Here is a 21,273-nt window from a genome sequence, read left to right as displayed (position 1 = left end):
ACTCGTTATATTTCAACTCGTGTTCTCGTTGTGTTTTCTCGACAACTAAACATTTTACAACAAAATCACACGTACCATATCCGAACATGATAATTCGGGTTGATTTTTTCATTTTCTCTTTTTTCACAAACAACAAGAGTGTTCTGTTTTACAAATCACGAACATGTTTCGTTTTCTATCTTGTTCAAAGTTGTCACACCTTACACTACCACAAACCAAATATGCTACAACAAAATCATATCCAGATAAGATGGCAAAACCATATCCAGATCAGATGGTAACATCAATTGTAAAAATGGATTTTTATGTGTGTTCAAACCTTGCAGCATCCTGATAAGGTTGCCCTCTAAATCTCCAGGGCTGCCACTCAATTGCTTGATGTTACCAATGGGGCCATGCCATGGCTAACAAGCCAAAACCATCAAGCTCAGCCGCCACATATATGGAACACAGTAAAGTTCTAGCTAGGGTTGATCAAGTTGAGTGGAAGATACAGATAGATGATAGTTGTTTTTGTTTGTGATCTGATGAAAAAGTGGGCCAAATTTTTCCTTTTTCCCTGCATAACTTTCAACACCCTTTTTGCCCCCCCTGTGTTGTATTTGTGAACCACATGTTGCCTGGAAAAAAGAAGAAGCTAGAGATGATTAGTTGAACGCATGTGAAGAAACTATAATTTTTGCGTCTTTCCCTTTCTCTTTTTGCTTTTTAATTTTTGTACAAAATTTCTCCCTAACTTTTATAGAATACCAGGTGAAAATAATAAATAAATCATAGACTTGTTTTTCTTTTTAATAAAAGCGATAGTCTAAACTATAAGGAGAGAGAGGTTTTCACATACACACTATCAACGTACTATCAGGGTTTAAACATGAAACCACTAATTTGCATGTCAAAGTCTTTTTTCACTAGCCTAAACCCCGTTGGCAATCGTAGACTTATTTTACGATTCAAATATGTTTGAATTTATAACTTGGGTGATAAAATACGTGCCTCACATAAAACCAAAAAGTATTATAAGTAGGTGGATTATGGTGTTGTCGTGTTGGTATAATTATTTATGTAATTGTAACATTAAGGCTAATAAGTACGTTGTAGACTTTAAATAATCAAGATGCCCATGATCTAAAAATTATTTAATTGGGATTTATTGGATTTGGATTAGAACAAGTGCCGAATAAAGCCAGAGGGACGTCAGCTTCGTTTCATTTATTTATGTTGGTTGATAATGACAAGGGTGTCTATATCACATTCCTCAATCATAGTACTTGGTCACAAATGTACTCATCATCTTCCCTTCCATAAATTAAAATCTTATTCTTAATCTTTATTATTATTATAGTCAAGCGGCTATAATATTTTAAACTACTCTAAGTTATAGAGAAGTGAATTTGACACATTGTTTTGATCAACTGACTGTGTTTCTGCTCTCTCGATTCACATATCGTCAGTAATTATGACATCATATAGTGGAATGTTCTAAAATATAAATAGTATTTTGAAATAGAATAACCAGATTACTAAAAACTCAATTAGGTGACTTAATCGACAGAAAGCTCCTCTTCTACCGGAGAAAAATAACCTCCCAAGCATTTCTCAATTTGTGAATCTAGATTAGATTCACAGTATCACATTTGTTAAATTTGTTCACGTGTATTTTCCTTTTGAATAGGTCACTACGAAGCGATCAACAAAATATTTTGTCCCTAAATTACCCCTACCCTTTATTTTATTACCGAACTTATTTTTTTATTTTTTCCTAATTTTCATCAATATATTCTAGTATATTACACCTCCTAAGTGGTGCACATGTTTTTTCTTTTATTTTTTTTAAAAACCAACGTGAAATAAAAAAATACAAATTGTGTTTTGTGCTCATTAAAATACGAAGCTAATCATCTACTAATACAAAGTACAACTACGAATTCATTATTATTTGTATTTTTTAAAGAAAAAGAAAAGGGAAAAATGCAACCACCAATCACGGAGTAGTGAACTGAGCCCTTTAAATCGGGGACCCACAGACCGCCAACTAGGATTGGTGGGTACGGATGATGACGACGTAGGTCCCACGTTAACTTTAATAACCTAAAGTGCACCACAGTTATTTTTATCCACAAAAAAAAAAAGGAAAACAAACTGTACCTCGCTGCAACCTGCCACGTGTCGAGCATGCAGATGGCAGATTATATTTTCGCACCCCAAACCCCAACGTGAAGATGAAATCCAAACCGCTCAACCTGCCCGTGTGGGCCCATCGACCACTGCACGTCAGCCACCTACTGTATAGACAAGACAACAAGACAGGCTGAACCCACACAGGACACATAGGTATTTCCGAAATATATGTATTCTCATATATTTTTATTATAAAAAATAAATAAATTTGTTAAGAAAACAAAAAAAGAAGATAACTGGAAGGGAAGGACCATTTCAAAATAGGTGGAGGAGAAATTGGGAATTTTAGTTGGAGGCTGTTTCGAAAATCCAGGCTAATTTTCCATAAATTCCCGCAAATTTCTGTAACGACAAGTAAGACTACACCCTGTAATTTTTGAAATGAATATAATAATATTTAATTTATACAAGTCAGCAAAACAGAGAAACCGGGACACATTAGGATAAGAGTGACAACAAGCAGTGAGAGAGAGTGTAGAGAGAGACAGAGTGGTGTGCTTTTTAATGTTATTAATTATTTTAATTTAAAAATAATAACAATTCAGTTTCAATTGAAAAGGAAAAAAAAGAATTTGTAATTTTTCATGTGATTTTTTAGGAGAGGAAGATGAGAGGGTGGTTTGTATATATTTGTAAGTGTGTGTTGATTTGAACTAAAGACAAGGCGCCCTCCCCCTAAAGCTCTATCCTTTCTGTCATTTTGCTTTTCGTTAAGAATGTGTCCTTTCTGGTTCAGAGAATTGGAATATAATAGGAGAAGAAGATAAAAATAGCGAAGAACACAGAAAGAGGGAGGAGAGAGAGGCAGAGGGAGGACGAGAGTGAGCAATCAATCATGGTTGTGGAGTAGCTTTGGGCCTTGGATTGGTTCCTTTGACTTTGTTTCATATTGAGGCTCTTAAAAGATTTGGTGGGTATGTCAGATCTTTTCTCATTAATGGTTCCATGCTGCCATTTCATGTTGTTTTTGCTTCATTTTGATGCTCAATTATGGCCAAAGTTTTGGTCTTTTGACTTGGGTATTTCTAGAGATGTTCCATATCTGTGATAAAAGAAATAAAAAAAATAGCTAGCAACTTAAATCCTGTGTTTTTGTCTCTCTTGCTTCAACTTCTGAGAACTAGTTCTCTCTCTTTCTCTCTGTCTCTCTCTCTCTCTCTGTTCTTTTTGCTCTTTTCTTCATTTTATTCCTAATTTCTTGATCCTGGACTAGTGTTTGTTCAGGAAAATGTTGTGGGTAAATGGTTGTGTTTTTCAAAAGATGTTGGTTTTCCCTTGAGTTCTGTAATCGTTTCTTGTATTTAAGAAATGAAAAGGCTTTTTTCTTTTTTCTTATAAGGACAAAATTAAAATGTTTTGGTTCCCTTCTGGCTGGCAAGCATTTGAACATATTTTATGTGACTGTGTATTGACAGTATGTTCTTCTTACTGTTTCCTATGGAAGAAGATGCCTTCCATGTTTCACTTGTCCTTCAAATCGGAAAATAATTCAGAAGCACTGTTTTATGTTTTTTGTTTTTCCCCCAAAAGTTAACGCCTTCTCCTCCTTTTGCTTTTATTTATTTATTTAAAATTTAAAATTTTTATTAAAGTAGGTTAATATGATGCTGCTAATTAGAGAAATAAATGTCTCTTTTTCTGCTGAATCCCTTTTCCTTATGGCGTTGATGCTTCTGTTTTTGTGGTAATGATTTTGCTGCTTTTGTTTGGTTATATCCATCTGCCACTTTTGTTTGAAAATTTCAACTTTAAATTTTGCCTGCAACTTGTTTCAGTAGGAGGAGCAGATACAGAAATTGATTATGCATGAACCAACAAGGTTTCCTTTTTGGTGTTCTCCCCCCAATTTTGTTTTCATTTATTTGGTAGTCTTTTAAATAGGCTTTGTTTATATACCAGAAATAGCATTGCTGCTTGAAGATTATATGAATTTACTCATGGGTTTGTTTATCACTAGATCCACATAATTTTCTGGTTGTTGAGAAAGAAATTAATATCTTCCACCATATTAATGTTTTCTGGAACATAGTTGGATTAACAACTAACTTTCTATAAGTGTTAATTTGCATTGCTATTCCTACCTTTTATAATAATGTGTACCTTTGAATGTACTTGTCTTCTGCAGGGCTGCAATCTGAGATGGATTTTTCTGAGTCCACAAAAGTAGTGTACAATAGGATCCAGAAAATAGAGCCTGAAAATGTGTCTAAGATTATAGGGTATCTTCTGTTGCAAGACCATGGTGAGCGTGACATGATTCGACTGGCGTTCAGCCCTGATAATTTGATCCAGTCTTTGATTAACAAAGCAAAAACTGAGCTTGGGTTATGCAAACTGGCAGTGTCTGCTCCAATCTCACCTTCTCAGGTGAACCAAGTTCCTGTTTCAGACCCGCCTTTACAATTCACTCCATACACTCCTAATTTAACTCGACCAATTTCATCTCCCACACCTCTCGGAGCAGTGAATCCATTTAGGGATCCCCAACTGCCTGGTGATCAGCAACCACTGCAAAATGTAGAATTTGTTCCACCAGGGTACTCTGATTCAGCTATTGAAGATTATCGCCTCCAAAATCAGATGCAGTTTTTGCCCGACTTTTCAAGCAATTACTGCTATCATGAACCTGCATTGAGTGTGAGAACTAGTCGAAGGTCTCCAAGTTTGCCTGAGTTTCCTCTTAAGGTTTGCCATTACTTCAATAAGGGGTTCTGTAAGCATGGGAGCAACTGCAGGTACTTCCATGGCCATCCCATGGCAGAGAGCTTTTCTCACCCGAATTTGAATGAGCTTTCAAATGATGATCATGTTGTCTCTCCTGGCTCCCTTGAAAAGCTGGAGATTGAAATAATTGAGCTTTTGAAATCAAGAAGAGGGTTCCCAATATCAATTGCCTCATTGCCAATGATGTATTATGAGAAATATGGGAGGACTTTACAGGCTGAGGGATACCTTACAGAGAGCCAGAGACATGGTAAGGCTGGCTATAGCCTTACAAAGCTTCTTGCTCGATTGAAGAACAGTATTCGACTCCTTGACAGGTAACTCTTTGTTAATTGCTAAAGGTTTTTATGCATCATATGTTGCTTGCTAGAAGCGCTTGACTTGAGTTGTTATACAGGCCTCATGGACAGCACTCAGTCATATTGGCAGAAGATATCCCAAAATACTTAGAGTATGCTGGTGAGAAAACTGAACCTGGTGGAATTATTGCTGGTTCTCGACAGATTTATCTTACTTTTCCAGCTGAGAGTAATTTCACGGAGCAAGATGTTTCCAACTACTTCAAGTAAGGATGTTTAAGGCATTTCTTTTTTCTTTTCATAAGGAACTGTTATTGGAGTCATTTATCTCTTATTTGAATTTGCTTACACTTTGCTTATACTTTGACTCTTGGTCTACACAATTTTGATTTTTTGATCATTATTTTGTAGCAAATATGGGCCGGTTCAAGATGTACGCATCCCATGTCAACAGAAGAGGATGTTTGGGTTTGTCACCTTTGTTTATGCAGAGACGGTCAGGCATATTTTGTCAAAAGGGAATCCCCATTTTGTATGTGGGGCCCGTGTTCTGGTGAAGCCTTACAGGGAAAAGTCTAGGCTTGTTGACAGGTAAAACTTTTCTATTTGTTCAAAGTTGAAGTAACCTTATCATCTTTATTGTGCTTAGATTTGAGCAGTATTTTTCTTTCTCGACCCTTTTCTTTTTAATACTATCTGGTTCATAAGCAAATAGTTATTGTCTGATATTTCCCACTATTTTTTTTTCCTACCATCATAGCACCCTTATTGTCGTTGGCAGTTCAAATGAGGAAAGGCCTTTACCTTATAATATTAACTAAAAGCACATATAACATAAAATTTGTTCTCTAAATGGAGTAATGCTGTCCACTAGAATTAATTAGTATGATGTTCATACCTTTGTCAACATCCTAGAATACTTATTGTCGGTTGTTGAACGTTGATTCTTGCTTCCATTTAATATTAGTCTGCTTTAGAGGATTGTTTTTCCTTGTGTTTTCCCTTAATCTCCTTCTAGAACTGACATGACTGCATGTTATGACATTATGGTATGAAGAAAGTCGTATTTGTAGAGAGTAGGGTGGATATCCCTTTCCTAGTTTCCTGCTTATGAATCTTTTGGAAATGTTTCTGAAAACATCTGAGAAGAACCTTTGATATCAATAAAACTGAAAATTCTCTTATTTATTATCTGAGAAGAACATTATGTTTTCCATTCCATCTCCTCTATGATTTTCAACTAGTATTTAAATTTCTGAAGTTTAAGCTATCCATCCAGGAAGTTTTCAGAGAAAATGCAGCATGCTATGTGCTACAATTCACATTTCATTGATGCGGATTCAGAGTTTCACTCTAGTAAGCAAATTTCAGATAAATGCAGTAATGATCTATTTTAGCCTTTTTGGGTCGTAAAATCACCTTTACCTAATTCACATTTATTTCTCTGATTTACAGTGCCCAGAGTTTGTGAGAATGCAAGATTTTTAAGGAAGCAGTTCATGGAGGAAAATGAGCAAGCACTCGAACTTGAAAGAAGGCGTCTTTCGGAGATGCACTTAGCAGCTAAGCCCTTGTCCCATCATTTCTATTATGGCTACCCTATGGATGAGTTCAAACATCCAGAAGGTATACAATGCAACTTTTCGGTTTCTTTTGCGTAGCTTTTTTCTTGTTTCCTTTCAACGATTTCCTAGCTAATGTTTTTCCCTGATGTCACTGTAGCCCATGCAGAGCAAGCAGAAGTCCCATCTGCAAAGGAATTTACTTATTTGCTGGATGTTTTGAATAATGGTTCCACCAGTGAGGGCAAAATCAGGCACAGAAACAGTAATTACAATGACCAGGATAGGTATACCACAAATGCTTGTTCAGATTGAAGTCATAGTACTTTTACCAATTTTTTTCATCTGGGTTATTTTCTTAACCTTCCCATTTCTTTGATGCTTGGTTTCTTATACCATGCAGCAGCCAAGGAATTAACCTTCCAGAGAGCCCATTTGCGTCTCCTATAGTGAGTGGCATATCAACAGTTATGTAGGGATTCAAACAAACCGTAATTATAGAGAGGTAGAGCACCGGATTCCTAGAATAAGACTAATTCGTGGTTTCGATACAACAGGACCTTCATATTCTTCTATTTTCATTTTATTTTACCTCAACTTCATTGGTCTGTCAGCTAAGTAGAGTTCATACCAACTGAAGAAGAGAGAAACAGTAGAAGAGATACTGTTCTTCCCCATGTTACACTGGGTGGAGGAGATTGCAAAGAAGAAAAGACACAAAAGCTAATATGTGACAGGTTTTTAAGCCCTTTAAATTTACTTTTTTTAAAAAAAGAATGTAATCACAGAGGATGCAGCAAGTAAGAGGCCCTAGAGGGCTTGTGGGTTTTTAGAAGTGACTGAGATATAGTTTGCTTTAGTTGAAGAAGAGGGTAAGTAGCGGTAAAAATATGCAGTGTGCAGAGTAAAGAAGAAAAGGTGTAGAGATCTCTGCAACACTGAGAAACAAATTCCAATAATTTATACAAAGTTTCTGTTTACCTTAGTACATATTAAAGCCCTTGCACTATATGGATGATGAGCTTTATTTATACATCTCTTTTGTTATTTGTATGATTAGAAAAATTGTTCATTTTGTTCCCATGATTATATTTGAAGATCATTGTACATAAGGTTGGGCCATATCGGTCCACCACCCTTCTATTCATAATTATTATTTTTGGAATACAAACGAATAGTCTAAACTACAAGGGGATGGAGATTTCTCACACATGCACTATCAAAGTGTTATGGGGGTTCAAACTTAAGACCACTGGTATGCAAATCAAAGCCTTTTTCTATTGGGTTAGACCTCGTTGACTACTCATAATTCATTCTACCCACAAATAGGGGAATCAAAAGCTGCATAATTATATCATGGTATTTTATGCTTTGGTGGTTCTTGATCATTTTGTTTTCCTTCAATTTGTGCAACTTTTTCAGCAAAAGAAACATCTTATCGATGCAGTTGTTAGAAAGCAAAGGAGCTCATTGGAGGCCAATATGATTATTAAAAGTTTTTTCTTAACGAGAGATTATAATTTATAAATTTCATGTCCTAAAAGCGAGGGGTTGTGATAGGAGGGGCCTGGATGTTGGTGCTTGATGAATGCAATGCAATGACAAGGGTGGACCTGACCTTTTTTTTGCTTTCCTTCTGGCTTGAAGACATAACCGGGGCCTCATTCTGATATTGTTTAAGATCTGTAGGACCCTTGTGACCCTTGACTGTTACGATAGGGCACCAAAAGATGTTGATATTTTCCCTAAAGGTGGTATTATACAGCTCAGCTTCGTAAGCGTTAAGCCAAAGGGCTTTCCCTAAAATCCAAAAATTCCTCAAAATCCCAAGTGAAACATAAACTTTCAAGGTTGTCAAAGATGTGAGGTTGTTAGTAACCGGAAAGAAAAAAAAAAATTAAAAATTAAAAATTAAAAAAAAAAAAAAATGTCGTTGCAGATCAACTTTACGTCAAGTAGCATACTTAGGACTAGGTCTGTTCGTCAGAACAATGAATCCGCTTTCTTACACTCAAATTCGAATTCCTTTTTCTGCAAATTAGACTATTTTTCAACCTGGCACATTTAATTTTCAAAGGAGGTCCAGTATGATTATGATGCAGCTAAAGCCAAAATAGGTTTTTAGGCTGGCACTGATTGTTTGGTTTGGTCACATGATTTTGCCTGCTTAGGGGGAAACAGAGGCATTGCAATTAGGGATCAGAACCAGACTGATAAAATAGAGAATTTTTACTGAACATGAAAGCAGTCACGGCACTTCATCTCCACTGTACTGTGGATTCTGCTCTGTTTCTCGTATGTACTTTGTTGTTCTTCCCAAGCTTGTCACTGCGCCAGTGCCCAGTGGACATACGTTTGAACCTTACAAGTTCACCAGTATGTATTTTAATTGGCAAAAACCAAAAAGAAAAATATATTTTAACCTTTTAATCAACAAATTCACTTCTATTTATAAAAACTTGCCAAGCTACGGGACAAATCATTCTTTTGCACCGACAGAGATACCAGATGGAGTTGGTCCAGTTGGAAAACCAAGCAACTAGCTAAAAACCACACAGCAGAATGAAAAGAACGTTTGCAAGTGGGTGTTTCGTGGCCTCAAAACCTTACATACATGCCAATCCAAGGGCCAATAATCTTCAGCATTCATTATTCACTTTATCAGAAATGGGCTTTGTCAGTGTCAGATAAAATAAACATGCTACAAGGATAAACATTATATCTGCAAACCTGTAATCTCATTTATATGGGAAAGAATTCTACAAGTATCTGCAAACAGCAGAAATGCTATAATGAGGAGTTTAGAGTGAGGAGTTTATCTGAGGAGTTCAATTCAAGCATCAACAAATGTGAGGAAACCAATGGACTTAAACATTTTAAGTGATTTGATGGTGGGATTGAACCCCTCAAATGAGCTCCTCACTCTAAACTCCTCATTGTAGAAGCTCCCATGCAAACAGCACCAAATAACATTAAAGTAGCATAATCAGTAGATTGATATACACCATATATAATTGGCATGGCAAAGGGGAAGACAACTTTGAAATTCAAGGAGACTCCACATTGGGATATACCTGCCCAGTTGAAAGGGTATATGATCATAAATAGTGAACTCAACAACACAAATTGGGCAGGGATCCTGAGAAGTTGGAAATCTTAGAAGAGCAAGCTAGCCCAAGCAGCGATAAAAGCAAAGCCACCGAAAGGAGCCAACGTAGAATACTTTCTATCCTCAAGTAATGCCACAGTATAACACCTGCAAAAAAGTATTTCAATCAGCGTTCACTTCTGATAATATGAATACAGTACGGACACTTCCATGAATATTGTTTCAACAAAGCAAACAACTGGAAAAAGTCCGTTGGAATGACGCATGGACTCTGTACTCAAGGCATTACACTTCATTGTGCAGTTTGCTAAGCCATAAGTACCAGGAGATCAATTTATGGAGTCCAGAAGCAAAATATTGGCAGACCAGAAATGTAAAATTCATTTATATAATGTTACTCTTCCAGTTAACAAATTACAACATTTATCAGTCTAGAATCCTCATTACTCAGTGTAGAGGATTTTACCATACTAACAGACTAGGATGATTCCTAACTCTAGCATAATCATACAAACGTAGCTCTCTGGAAAGTAAATAAGTAGATCTTACTACATTGGTAGTAATACTTTTCTAGAAAAAGACCAATGAATTAAACCATAGGCAAGTCTTGTGACTTCCTTTGCATCCTAACAAGTAACAAGGTGAGTGCTTTTAACCAATATGGAAAACCTCTAAAATTGAGATTCAAGGAACTTCATTGTGCAAGAAACTGAAATTTTGAATGAATCTATTATGCAAAAACGTAGTGTTTTATAATCGAATTGAAGCTGTTTAATTAGATGAAAAATGAAGCGCAGAAGAATGGAATGGCACTTACGTCCCTGAGAATGCAAGTATTCCAGTAGTCAAAAGGCCTCCAAACTGGAAAACAAAGACGAAATTATCATATATGCTCATATATGAATTTGCAGACCAGTACCTAATTAACCAACATCACAACATACGAAGTTGAACAAACATCACATATCCCCTTTCAAAACCAAATAATGTTCAGTTTTGCAACTCCAAAAATGTGAAGGGTCGGACCCTTTAGATTATGGTATGAATTCAATTCATAGTAAAATGATAAAAGGTTTGAACTTTGAACTCACAATGTTGGGGTGCTTCGTGATAGGGGCAGCAACCAGAGCGGCTGTGTGAACCAAATGGTAGAGAGACGCCGTTTGCCAAACCTACCCATTATTTGCAACGTAATTAAATGTCAGAAACTCAAGAATGAGGATACAACCATGGACAATATGAGCTAAAATCAAATGGGCATATAGTAAAATATATGATGTACATCTTTGTAAGTTGGGTTTTCGGGTTTGAAGCCATGGGCACCATATGTGCCCAACCCCAGAGCTGCCATTCCTGTTTTTCAATCAAAATCATATTTGGGGTTTGTCAGAAACAGAAAGACAATAAATATTTAAGTATGAGAGAGGAAAAAGGTAATACCAGAGAGCCCAGCTATTTTATGCCACAGTAGAGGATCCATTTTCGTTTCTTTATCTTGCCTGCTTCTCCTTCAGTGTCTCTCACTTTCAGGTGTTCTAGGGATCGGCAGTGGTTGTGGAAAAGGATTGACTTGTTAGAGTTTATGGACTGAAACGACACCGTTTAAACAAATTATGTCTTCTTCTTTTTAATTTTTTTATTTGGGGCTTGGGGCTTGGTCTTGTGGAGTTGGTTGAGCCATTCCACCTCCATTCATGTGGACTTAGGTTTGAAATTCCCATCTACTCAATGAATATTTGTGCAAACTCCCCCCTCCAATCACTTGTACCTAAAAAACACAATCTTTTCCATATTTGAAACCGTGTTCATGCCCAAACAGAGACAAGCAAAATATAACACAGAATATAAACAGAGACAATATGCGTACGTATTGTGCGATGCAATATGTTGGCAAGAATTCAGGCTAAAGGAAAAAATTTGCACCAATGCAATAACTGTTGATTTCCCAATCTGTCCTGAATAGGTGTTACAACTATTTTGGACAAGTCAGAGTCTGAGGTAATCATGTAAACAAGCAGTCACTGGAATTGAAATTTTCGTCACAAGTTTTACTGGGTAAACATAAGCTCCCCCTAGAATCATACGGGGTTTACGTTACGTTGGCCTCTAGCCAGGTGTGACATATTTGTACAGTTAAAACCTACAATTGCCTAAACAATGCTAAAATGAACTCCCAAGCAAATCTTGCTTCCCATGCCTATCCTTCTCTGCTTTTTAGTATGTTATGCTTAAGCCCTGGCTTCCACAGAAGCATGAAGCAGCTCGTCAGGAGTTGCAGCAGGATCCAGATCCCAACACTTACCAGGCAGGTTACTTTCTTCACCCTTGAGTAACCATGACGGCACCTGGTGCGAAAAGCGTAGCATCTCTCTTCTCGGAATCAATTGAACAGCACTGCTGTCTGTATTACTTTGATATACTGTCTTGAATCCATCCAGTTTGACAAGGGGCAACACGCAAACACCAAGCTCTTCGGAGTAATCATCAAGAACCTCCACCATTACATACTGGTGCCTCACTTCATCTGGAGTTGATCTGTCCCAATCTCTCGACCAGTTGCGATACATAGCCCAAATGTCTCCACGTTTCGGGTATATCCGAACACATCCTCCTCTACCTGCTTTCTCCCGGCTCAAAACATGAGAGAAAATATTAACTTGCTCAACTACATCAAGATTCCTTGCCCTGAAATTTCCACAGGATTTGGTAAACCCACAATCCAGCCAGTTCACTGACCCAAATTCACTGTCAGTTTTAGAGTTCAAGTAAGTGATGAGTATCTTGAACGGTTTGACTGAGACCACTTCACGTATCAGACAGTACAAGCGAGGCATACCATCTTCTTCGTCATATAAAGCCCATATTTGCTTTGGCTTGAAACATTCCTCCGACCTATCTTTGTCAAAGTCATGGAAGTCGGGATCAGGGACAGTTATGGAGAGAGGCTCAGCATCCTTTGTCCGTAATTGATGTCCTTGAGTTACTTCGGATTGACGCACTTCAACCTGTCTTTTTGTGTTCTTTATAGCAGCAGCCGCTTCTGAAGCCAAATTGATCTCATTTAATTTCTTCAAAATCTCTGTTCTTGCCTTCTCAATCAACAGCTTTTTAGCATCAAATGCTGGTGCCACTGAACAACGTCTAGCAAGAAGTTCTCCTGAACTAGGAATTTTCTGATCATTTCCTAGAGTCCCATTTCCATTTGCTAATTTTGCTTCTGAAGCAGATTTTGATACTCTTTCGTCATGCCCATTTCTAAAATTTGCTCCCACAGTAACTTTCCTTTTCTTATCCAGTCCATCGTTCTTAAATTCAGGCAGCTCATTAGATCTAGGAGGCATATTCGAATTCATATTAGCCACAGCAGTTGTAGTGGAACGTTTTCCATTCGCTCTTGATTTAACCTTCACTCCAGCTTTATTAACATTTCCATTTGCCTGATAAACAGCATCAGGGGATATACCCGATGATCCGTGAGGACCCGCAACACCAGTAGAGGTTCCCGGATATGAGCTCCACTGAAACGACATATTTGGAATATATTCATACCCGTGTCCAGAATGAAAACCTGAGACACCGTTTCCTGGGAAAAAGGTACCATTGCTTGGAACATACGTAGCCCCATCAAATCCATGATTCCCATACCCATTACTAGGCACATATGACCAAGGAGGAGGATAAGGAAAAGAACCATTTGCTGGGGCTGCCCCACTTTCCACAGCAATGAAAATGCCTCGGCAATTTTTACATGAAAGTCGTTTGTTCACATATTTCCGGAGATACTCATACTGAACCTTGCAAGAAGTGCAGACAGTCCAGAAAGTGTCAAGTCTACCATGAGATGCCGACGAATTGGAACAATTGTTGAAACCCGGAACCCCACCAGCATGAACTGAAGATAAATTAGGCTGATTAACTGTGGTTGTCGATTGTTTGTTTCTCTGAAGATCATAAAAGCTTCTCTTGGTAGTGTCAGACAATAAAGTCCATGCTTCGGAAACAAGTTTGAAAGCCCCATCAGCTCCCACACTTTTGTTCTTATCAGGATGGAGTAACACAGCCATCTTTCTATATTGCTTCTTCACTGCATCTTTATTTGCAGAAGGTTTCAGTCCAAGAATTGAATAATGATCTATTTCACCATAAAATCTTGCCTCGGAAGCAACATAAACATCAAATGTGGCCAGCATTTGAGATATGCCCTCCAGTCCAGGGTACAGTGATTTAGCCTTTAGTGCATAATGCTTAGCACCAGCATAGTCTCTCTCAGCAAATCGCTTCTCAGCGATCTCTTTTGCTATAAGAGCCTCCTCTATGTTAAATTCCATGTAAGAATATAGATAACTTTAAAACCAAAGATCTTCAAACAAAATCTATGACCAACCTAATGTGCACAAACTCGGAAATAGCCCAATTCTCATATGTAACCACATTTTCATTTCTGCAAAGACAAAGTAAGAATCATGATAAGTATCAAGCTTCAATTTTTTTCTCATTAGAACTGCGACTGGCTAATACAAATTTAACTAATTAAGACTTATTAATAGCAATGAATGCAGAATCATATTTAAAAAAATGAAATGCACAAATCATATATCAAACCAAAAAGAAATTCGAAGTTCAAAATCTCAAACAGGAATTAATGCGAACCGATTTAAAATTAACCGAATTACCGTAAACAGCCAACAATAATTATCAAGATTTGACCTTCTTTACTAAAAAAAAATTAGGACTCGTGCAGCATAAATGCAAAAAATTAAGTTTTAATTTTCATCAGTTTTCTCGGCAGCCAAACAGCTTCAGCTGCCAAAATAAAAATTCTATTTCTTCAAACCACTAACATGCATGAAAATCAGCTCAATTTTCCAAATCAAGCCCAAAATTCCACTAAATTTCACAGCTTTAAACAAATGCACGGAGATCGAAATCCAAAGCCACCATACTGAACTCCAAGATTAAAAATTGAGTACAAAATTGAAGTCCACAGCACCGATTAGCACACAAAATAGAGTTTTTTCTTTAAAAAAAGGCACTCACTGAAACTTGAGCTGAATGAAGGTGAAGAAGACCCAGATCGCCACGTGTGCTTGGGAGCTCGAGCAAAATCAAGCTGAGCTAATTGCAAATCTCACTGTACATAAAGCACAAACACTGAGAGAAACTCATATTTTATAGCCCAAAGTGGAGGAGCTACCAAACAGTAAAGTTTCTTCCTTTAGGGCTTGAGCTGCGAAATCTGGTCACCGGGCATGCGGATTCGGGTCGGGATGTAAGATAGCGGCGAACGACGGCGAGGATTTGGCGATTCCGTCGATATCGGTGTCGGAAATGGGACAGGATTTATTTTAGGTAATAAAATCGTTGAATTTTTTTTAATTTCAGTGAGAGTAAACAGTGCGTTAATAGTATTTAATGGTGGAGGGTGCTATTTTGCGCTGCCGTGCGTTATGGGCATCGAGTAACTTCTTTTCCGTTTCCATTAGGGGAGTGTTTGGTAGTGGGCACAAGTGGACTTTGGAGATTAACCTAATTGTTAAATTTAATAAGTTTAATTAGTTTATTGGCTGAGATTTGGTAATGGCTGCATTTGATTATTTATTCATTTACTCGCTAATAAATGGTTTTACATGATGATTAGAGATAATCATGTATGAAAATTAGTTGCACAAATAATAAATTTTTGAATGAATTAATTAATGAGCCACAAATTGTTTATTATTTTATGAGTAAATAAAACAAATCTCGGAGTTTGGAATCTTAACTGATATGACCGAGGCTGAAGAAAGCATTCATGGATCTTCATACTCTTGATTCAAGTTGAAGATCCATCAACTTTTGTTGGTCTTTCCCTCGCACATGGACAAATTTTCAAGATGCCATCATGTAAATCATTTCAAAATATCTTATTACAAATATTAATGGGAAAATTTTGAAAATGCAACTAGAAAATTTACCTTTAAAAAAAATTTGTCGTACTCAAATATGTTTTCTCTCGGATTTGGTGAAATTTGAGCTCTACGATAATTAAATGGTGTCTCTGAGAAGATTTACCTGATCCTTTTTCAAGATTTGGATATCCAGATCTGTTTTCTCTCGAATCCGGTGAAATTTTGAGCTCCACGAGTCGAATGGTATTCTTGAAAAGATTTACCATATCCTTTTTCGAGATCTTCATACCTAGATCTGTTTCCTCTCGGATCAAAGAGGAATTTGGCCCCCTCGATAGTCGAATGGCATCTTTGAGAAGATTTACCCTATCAACTTTCGATATCCTCATACCTAGATCGGTTTCCTATCAGATCAAGGGGGATTTTGGGACCCTCAATAGTTGAATGGCGTCTTTGAGAAGATTTACCATATCAACTTCCGAGATCCTCATACCTATATCTGTTTTTTCTCATATCAAGTGAATTTGGGTCCTTAAAGAACTGAATGGTCTCGCCGACTATGTTGCATCACTAGCCAAACAAAGGTCATGTGTGGAAATGTGGGGATCAATGAACTTCCATCATATCTAGTCTCCATTTCCCTGCGTGATGGTTTCCGTGGTCTGTAGTCGGTGATGTAAATCAAGTGTTCGGTTTGGGGCTTTTCTCTTTTTAGGTTTGATATATAGGTTCGAGGCTAAGTCTAGTTCTAGATCGTTCCTTTTATTAATTGTTTATATTTTCTATGCAGCTATTTGAGATATTCTCTTTTTTAGCATTATTGGGCCTCTCTCGACCCATGACTTGTTTTGTAATTCTTTTGTTTGTTTTTTGACGTTCTAACATAATTATCTTTCAAACCTTAAAGCAAAAAATTTGATATGTTAGTGTTTCATTTATTCAAATATGCATTAACCTTCAACCTCATTCGTACAATATCAAGTAAAATTAACACTTACTACATCATTGTTTAGTGACCAAAATCTAAGATTTTTTATTATTTAAAATAACTCTAATATATTGTATTTTAATTTTTGGTACATTGAAGAAATGCCTAGTCACATTCCATTTCTTAGTTTTAGCATTCATAACACTCCCAAAATCATGCTAGTGAATAAATCAAGTAGCTCATTAGAACATTAACAAAACAACACATGATTTCTTCTTTATTTTTCTATTTGGACATGTAAGCATTCCTAATTTGCTTAGCCTAATGTGGATAGTGGCATATAACTTTACTCCCTCACATTACATGTTGGTAAAATTTGGAATTCCTCTAAAATAACAAATTTTCACTTGCTCTTTCCTTGTGGTGTAGAGATTTTTGATCCCTTGGTCATATTCTTCAACCATTCACCTTTCTTTAGTTTTTAAAAAAAAAAAATAAAAAAAATTCAATAATGAGCTTCTGAAAATGAATCAATATGAAGCAGAAAAGTTCAGGCGCATGAACTGATTGTACTTCCACAATAGTGTTACAGATCCTGCAACAAAACCTATGTGTAGATCATGTGATAATTGGATGGATAGGACTACACCACAGTTTGTCTGGTACCCTTTTTCTTTTTCCCAATTGACATATTCTTCTTCTTTTTGGCCCAGAAGTCTTGTCTGGCATGTCCCAAGTTGAGATCTTTTTAGGACAGATATACCCAAAATCTTACAATATTATTGTTTCTTCTATTTAAAAAAAAAAAAAAGAGAAAAAGAGCAAAAAGAGGAGATAGCTCTTCAATTATTATTTCCATGTTTTTCATTAAGATATAGCTCAGTAAGCATACTAATTATTAAAAACCTATTATATATTTTATTTGAATTTTATTCGTGAATAATTGACAGTCGTTGATCATTGACGTGTAACTTACTTTAAACAAGATAGTTATTAGCGTTGGCCCATGGACTAGGGGAAGATAAATGTGGAATGTCATCTTGGGATTTGAAAATGATGGATGGGAAAGAAAACTGGTTGAAGATGTGGTGACCAAAATCTGAGTCTGGTTGGGAATTGGAGTTGGGGGGAGGGTGTAAATGTAATATGTGACATAATGAGTCAATGATCAGCTATTTGTTGGACCACCCAGTGAGATTAGATTAGGCTGCTTGGTGTTGGTTTGGTTCAGTCCCAATCAAACAGTTTGTGGCTAACCCTAATTCAACTCAACAGCTACCATTGCCCAATTGCTAACTGGCCTACATTATGTTTTTCTCACCAGGTTGTTCTTTTTTATTAGGTCAAACTTGTCAAGGGCTTGGAACACTTTTCAAGTTTCCAGTGCCATTGCCCAACTGGGTTTTTATATATATATATATATATATATATTATATTTAATTTTTTCTATTTTTTTTTAAAAATCTTCTATTGTATGCCCAACTGGCTTTGCTTATACTGGGCTATAGATATTGACCTGTTTTTAATATTTAATAAATTAGCATAAAAAAAGGACTGATCAACTGGATTCAAAATAAGCAGGCTACTAGTGGAACACAAAAAAAAAAAAAAAAAAAAAAAAAAACATGAAAAAGCAATCGTTTTCATATATCTATGAGTATTTTTTTTACAAACGATTTTGAAGAAGGGAGATTTAAACAGAGGACGTCGGGTGCACGAATGATTGGTCTTAACCATTTTATATATTTTTTAATTGAAAAAAGAGAAATGGGCTTGTATTGGAATCTCTTTGTATATAGAAACAAAAGGAAAAGAGAATCCACTCAGCTTTGGCACTACCCACCTTCATTGTCAAGGCCTACTTAGCCTAAAGCCAAAGATTCTGACTTCCAAATGTATTTGAAAATTAAATTAATAAATAAACAAAATATACCAATTCCTAAGAAGAAAATTACAACAATTTTACTATAATAATTAAGCATAGGAATTAGGTAACTACCATCTCACACTTTTTCCCACCTCCAAAATAAATCAAGTGACAATTATTTAAATACCCAATAATAATAAATAAAATATAAAATAAAATATTTATTTTTTTTCTAAATAAAAATTGATATGTATACTAAATCACTAAAGTAATACCAGTACTATCAACCCTCATCAGGACCCACTACAGTCAAAACAGCGAAAAAGTCAACGAATCAGACGTTCACGGTGTTGCAGAGGAACATGAGGGACGATGCGGACGCATCCCCGCCACCGCCACCGCCGCCGAGCCTGCCGCTTCGCTCGTAGTAGTCGACGCAGAACAAGGAGAGCGAGAGCTGGACCTCGTCTCGAGTCCAGACACGCCTGACCAGGTCCGAGTCGCTGAGTCGACTCAGGACGGGGCGGACGCAGACCCTGTAGAGGCGCTTGTAGCCGCCGAGGGCGACGACGACGGGGCGGACGGAGGAGGGGGGAGGGGAGGACACGTGGCGGAAGCAGAGGTGTTCCCAGAGGGAGTCGTTGCGGGCGAGGGTGGACCAGAGGCGGCAGACGCAGGCGGCGACGCCGAGGGAGGGCCCGTCGAGGCGTTTGAGGATCTCGACGAGGATGTCAATGTGGTCGTTGATGAAGAACTTGGGCCTTTTCTCTTTGTCTTCTGAAGATGGTGTCTTCTGATGATGCATTTTGATGGAGTGACTGAGGTATGACTGCTAACTATAGCTCAAAACACTTGCACTAGAGAGAGGGAGAGAGGAGGGGAGGGGGAGAGAGTAAAGATGGTGGAGAGAGACTCATGGGTGTATATATATATATTTATATGGACTTGTGCATGAAAATGTGAGATGAGAGTGTTTTGTAGTTATAAAGTGGGGGGGTTTAGCCGTTAAGGGGTTTTGACTTGTGCATGAGAGAGAGAGAGAGAGAGAGAGAGAGAGAGAGAGAGTGTTTTCTTTTGATTTTTGGTTAAGAACCTTAGGATAAGCAAGTTGGCATTAGATACCAATTTACAGTATCTGATTATCTGATTATTAGCTGATAGTTTCAGTATACGAGTGGATACTGTAAATCGCACCAACTAATTCTTTACTTTTACTTAATTAATTGATCGATGATTTTTATAAAGAAAACGTTATTCGCACTTCTAATTTGTCATTCCGAAACAAGTTTATATGTGGTTAACATTTGATTTTTATTATATGTAACAAAAAATAAGAGAGTTTTACTAATTAAACAAAAAGAAAAATGAAGTTTTGGTGAGAGTTTAGAGTTGGAGAGGGATGGAATGGAAGGGGCACGTAGAAGTGCGTGTGATGTGATTGTGTGGTGGGTATCGAAGGAAGAGAGAAGGGGCCAAAGGAAAAGTTCCAAGGCACAAATAACTGGAACCAATGCTGAATGTTTTGCTTTTTTCCCTTTTCCTGCTTTTAAATATTGTTTTTTGGGGTCAAGTAGATTTGTTGTTTGTTGTTTTTGTTGTTTTTATATTTGTTATTGTGTGTGTAGTGTAGCAGTGAATTCTTCAAGACTTTGGTTTTAAGGCCGTTGGGAAATAACTTATAAGTTTGGCCAATCTACAGAATTGAGCCGTGCCTCGATATTGGTCTGCAAGTCTATGGTTACTATTAAGCTTAGGGGTGGACCTAGTAGATAGAGTAGTGGGGTCCTGTAGCTGTAGGGTGTGTGTTCATATTTCAATTTTAAAAGGAGGAGGACCTCTTTAGAATTTGGCAACCCATCTGTCATGTACTCACACACGATTGACGTTAGCGTTTTTTTTCACGGTTGTCATCAAAACAATCCACTTTCACTATGTTCAACTCTAATAGGTTCATTTTTCAGCTAATAATTTGCTTAATTAATTGTGGATTTCAATTGAAAAGGTAAAAGAAACCATATGCTGCATCAGATTCAGAATATGAGTTTCATCTTTCTGCCTCTTCTTCTTCTTCCAAGGAACACCAAAAAGTCACATATCACATAGGAGGCTGTGTTTCCCCAGTTTCCTCTTCAAGAAAATAAATGTGGCACTGGCATTGGATACCAGCCACAGCAATAGAAGACTTTTTAGATGATGATGAGGCAGCAACCATCTGTTTGTCTTCATGGGGTTGGAATTTGGCTCAGAAAGGAAACCCCCAAGTCCTTTTAGACAGAAAGCATATAACAAAACAATATCAATAAAATACAGAGAGAGATTTGACATTAGATTTTATAAAGACACAAGGATGGATGGCTGTATCTACCCCACACCCCTGCATGCATTTAGAGCCGAGTGTCATGGGGAGTTGTTTTGTATTGTCTTGGACTTGTTTGTTGGACGCATTTGAATGAGAAAGCACTGTTTTCTATTCTTTGCTTGCAGTGCAAAGAATTTGATAATTGCAAAACTACAAGCACATCAAACCTGTCAACAGCACATGAAATTTTTCACAATTTCACTCACTTCCCTGAAGACTGTCATTTGTTGTATTATGTTGTTGTAAAGTATGTGCCACATAAATAGGTCAACATGTATATTATTATTACATAGAATTTCCTCCTACCATCTGATTCAAATCAGCACATTGGCACTCAGATCTATGGCCCAAAAGAGTTT

General features: G+C 37.1%; 4 protein-coding genes across 7 annotated transcripts; 1 reads left to right on the top strand and 3 right to left on the bottom strand.

Annotated features, from left to right (window-relative positions):
* On the top strand, positions 2,722 to 7,875 carry LOC18783834 (zinc finger CCCH domain-containing protein 18). 4 transcript variants are annotated; one of them, XM_007215259.2, is made up of 9 exons: positions 2,724 to 3,088; positions 4,304 to 5,219; positions 5,300 to 5,467; positions 5,613 to 5,792; positions 6,481 to 6,557; positions 6,657 to 6,827; positions 6,924 to 7,050; positions 7,167 to 7,268; positions 7,378 to 7,875. In XM_007215259.2, exons 2-8 carry the CDS (start codon positions 4,318 to 4,320, stop codon positions 7,237 to 7,239), a joined length of 1,698 nt encoding a protein of 565 aa, XP_007215321.1. In that variant the 5' UTR covers positions 2,724 to 3,088; positions 4,304 to 4,317; the 3' UTR covers positions 7,240 to 7,268; positions 7,378 to 7,875. The 4 variants fall into 4 exon arrangements, with proteins under 4 accessions (XP_020416243.1, XP_020416244.1, XP_007215321.1 ...); XM_020560654.1 differs by having other exon boundaries at positions 2,722 to 3,092; positions 7,167 to 7,875; XM_020560655.1 differs by having other exon boundaries at positions 2,723 to 3,088; positions 7,170 to 7,875.
* On the bottom strand, positions 9,390 to 11,478 carry LOC18783647 (transmembrane protein 256 homolog). The gene is made up of 5 exons (XM_007217134.2): positions 11,313 to 11,478; positions 11,155 to 11,225; positions 10,964 to 11,044; positions 10,690 to 10,733; positions 9,390 to 10,019 (listed from the first exon to the last, which is right to left on the bottom strand). The coding sequence occupies exons 1-5, from the start codon at positions 11,350 to 11,352 to the stop codon at positions 9,920 to 9,922; spliced, it is 336 nt and encodes a 111-aa protein (XP_007217196.1). The 5' UTR covers positions 11,353 to 11,478; the 3' UTR covers positions 9,390 to 9,919.
* Positions 11,777 to 15,402, bottom strand: LOC18781819. The gene is made up of 2 exons (XM_007216943.2): positions 14,910 to 15,402; positions 11,777 to 14,313 (listed from the first exon to the last, which is right to left on the bottom strand). The coding sequence occupies exon 2, from the start codon at positions 14,198 to 14,200 to the stop codon at positions 12,101 to 12,103; it is 2,100 nt and encodes a 699-aa protein (XP_007217005.1). The 5' UTR covers positions 14,201 to 14,313; positions 14,910 to 15,402; the 3' UTR covers positions 11,777 to 12,100.
* On the bottom strand, positions 18,638 to 20,397 carry LOC18784183 (F-box protein SNE). Its single transcript, XM_020559559.1, has one exon. The coding sequence runs from the start codon at positions 19,358 to 19,360 to the stop codon at positions 18,890 to 18,892; it is 471 nt and encodes a 156-aa protein (XP_020415148.1). The 5' UTR covers positions 19,361 to 20,397; the 3' UTR covers positions 18,638 to 18,889.

The sequence above is a fragment of the Prunus persica genome, chromosome G3, assembly GCF_000346465.2.
Source record: "Prunus persica cultivar Lovell chromosome G3, Prunus_persica_NCBIv2, whole genome shotgun sequence".
Classification (NCBI taxonomy): Eukaryota; Viridiplantae; Streptophyta; class Magnoliopsida; order Rosales; family Rosaceae; genus Prunus; species Prunus persica.
The sequence above is the reverse complement of the archived record's forward strand: the minus strand, read 5'-3'. Positions and strand labels throughout refer to the sequence as shown.

What these genes read in the sequence shown, in the direction of transcription:
- LOC18783834 (XM_020560654.1), top strand. Translation starts at nt 4,318, where the DNA reads ATGGATTTTTCTGAGTCCACAAAAGTAGTGTACAATAGGATCCAGAAA. An exon ending in GATGTTTCCAACTACTTCAA is followed by an intron (nt 5,468 to 5,612) that starts GTAAGGATGTTT and finishes ATTATTTTGTAG; the next exon opens with CAAATATGGGCCGGTTCAAG. An exon ending in AATTACAATGACCAGGATAG is followed by an intron (nt 7,051 to 7,166) that starts GTATACCACAAA and finishes TATACCATGCAG; the next exon opens with CAGCCAAGGAATTAACCTTC.
- LOC18783647 (XM_007217134.2), bottom strand. Translation starts at nt 11,352, where the DNA reads ATGGATCCTCTACTGTGGCATAAAATAGCTGGGCTCTCTG. An exon ending in AAAACCCAACTTACAAAGAT is followed by an intron (nt 11,045 to 11,154) that starts GTACATCATATA and finishes AATAATGGGTAG; the next exon opens with GTTTGGCAAACGGCGTCTCT. An exon ending in TCACGAAGCACCCCAACATT is followed by an intron (nt 10,734 to 10,963) that starts GTGAGTTCAAAG and finishes TTTGTTTTCCAG; the next exon opens with TTTGGAGGCCTTTTGACTAC.
- LOC18781819 (XM_007216943.2), bottom strand. Translation starts at nt 14,200, where the DNA reads ATGGAATTTAACATAGAGGAGGCTCTTATAGCAAAAGAGATCGCTGAG.
- LOC18784183 (XM_020559559.1), bottom strand. Translation starts at nt 19,360, where the DNA reads ATGCATCATCAGAAGACACCATCTTCAGAAGACAAAGAGAAAAGGCCC.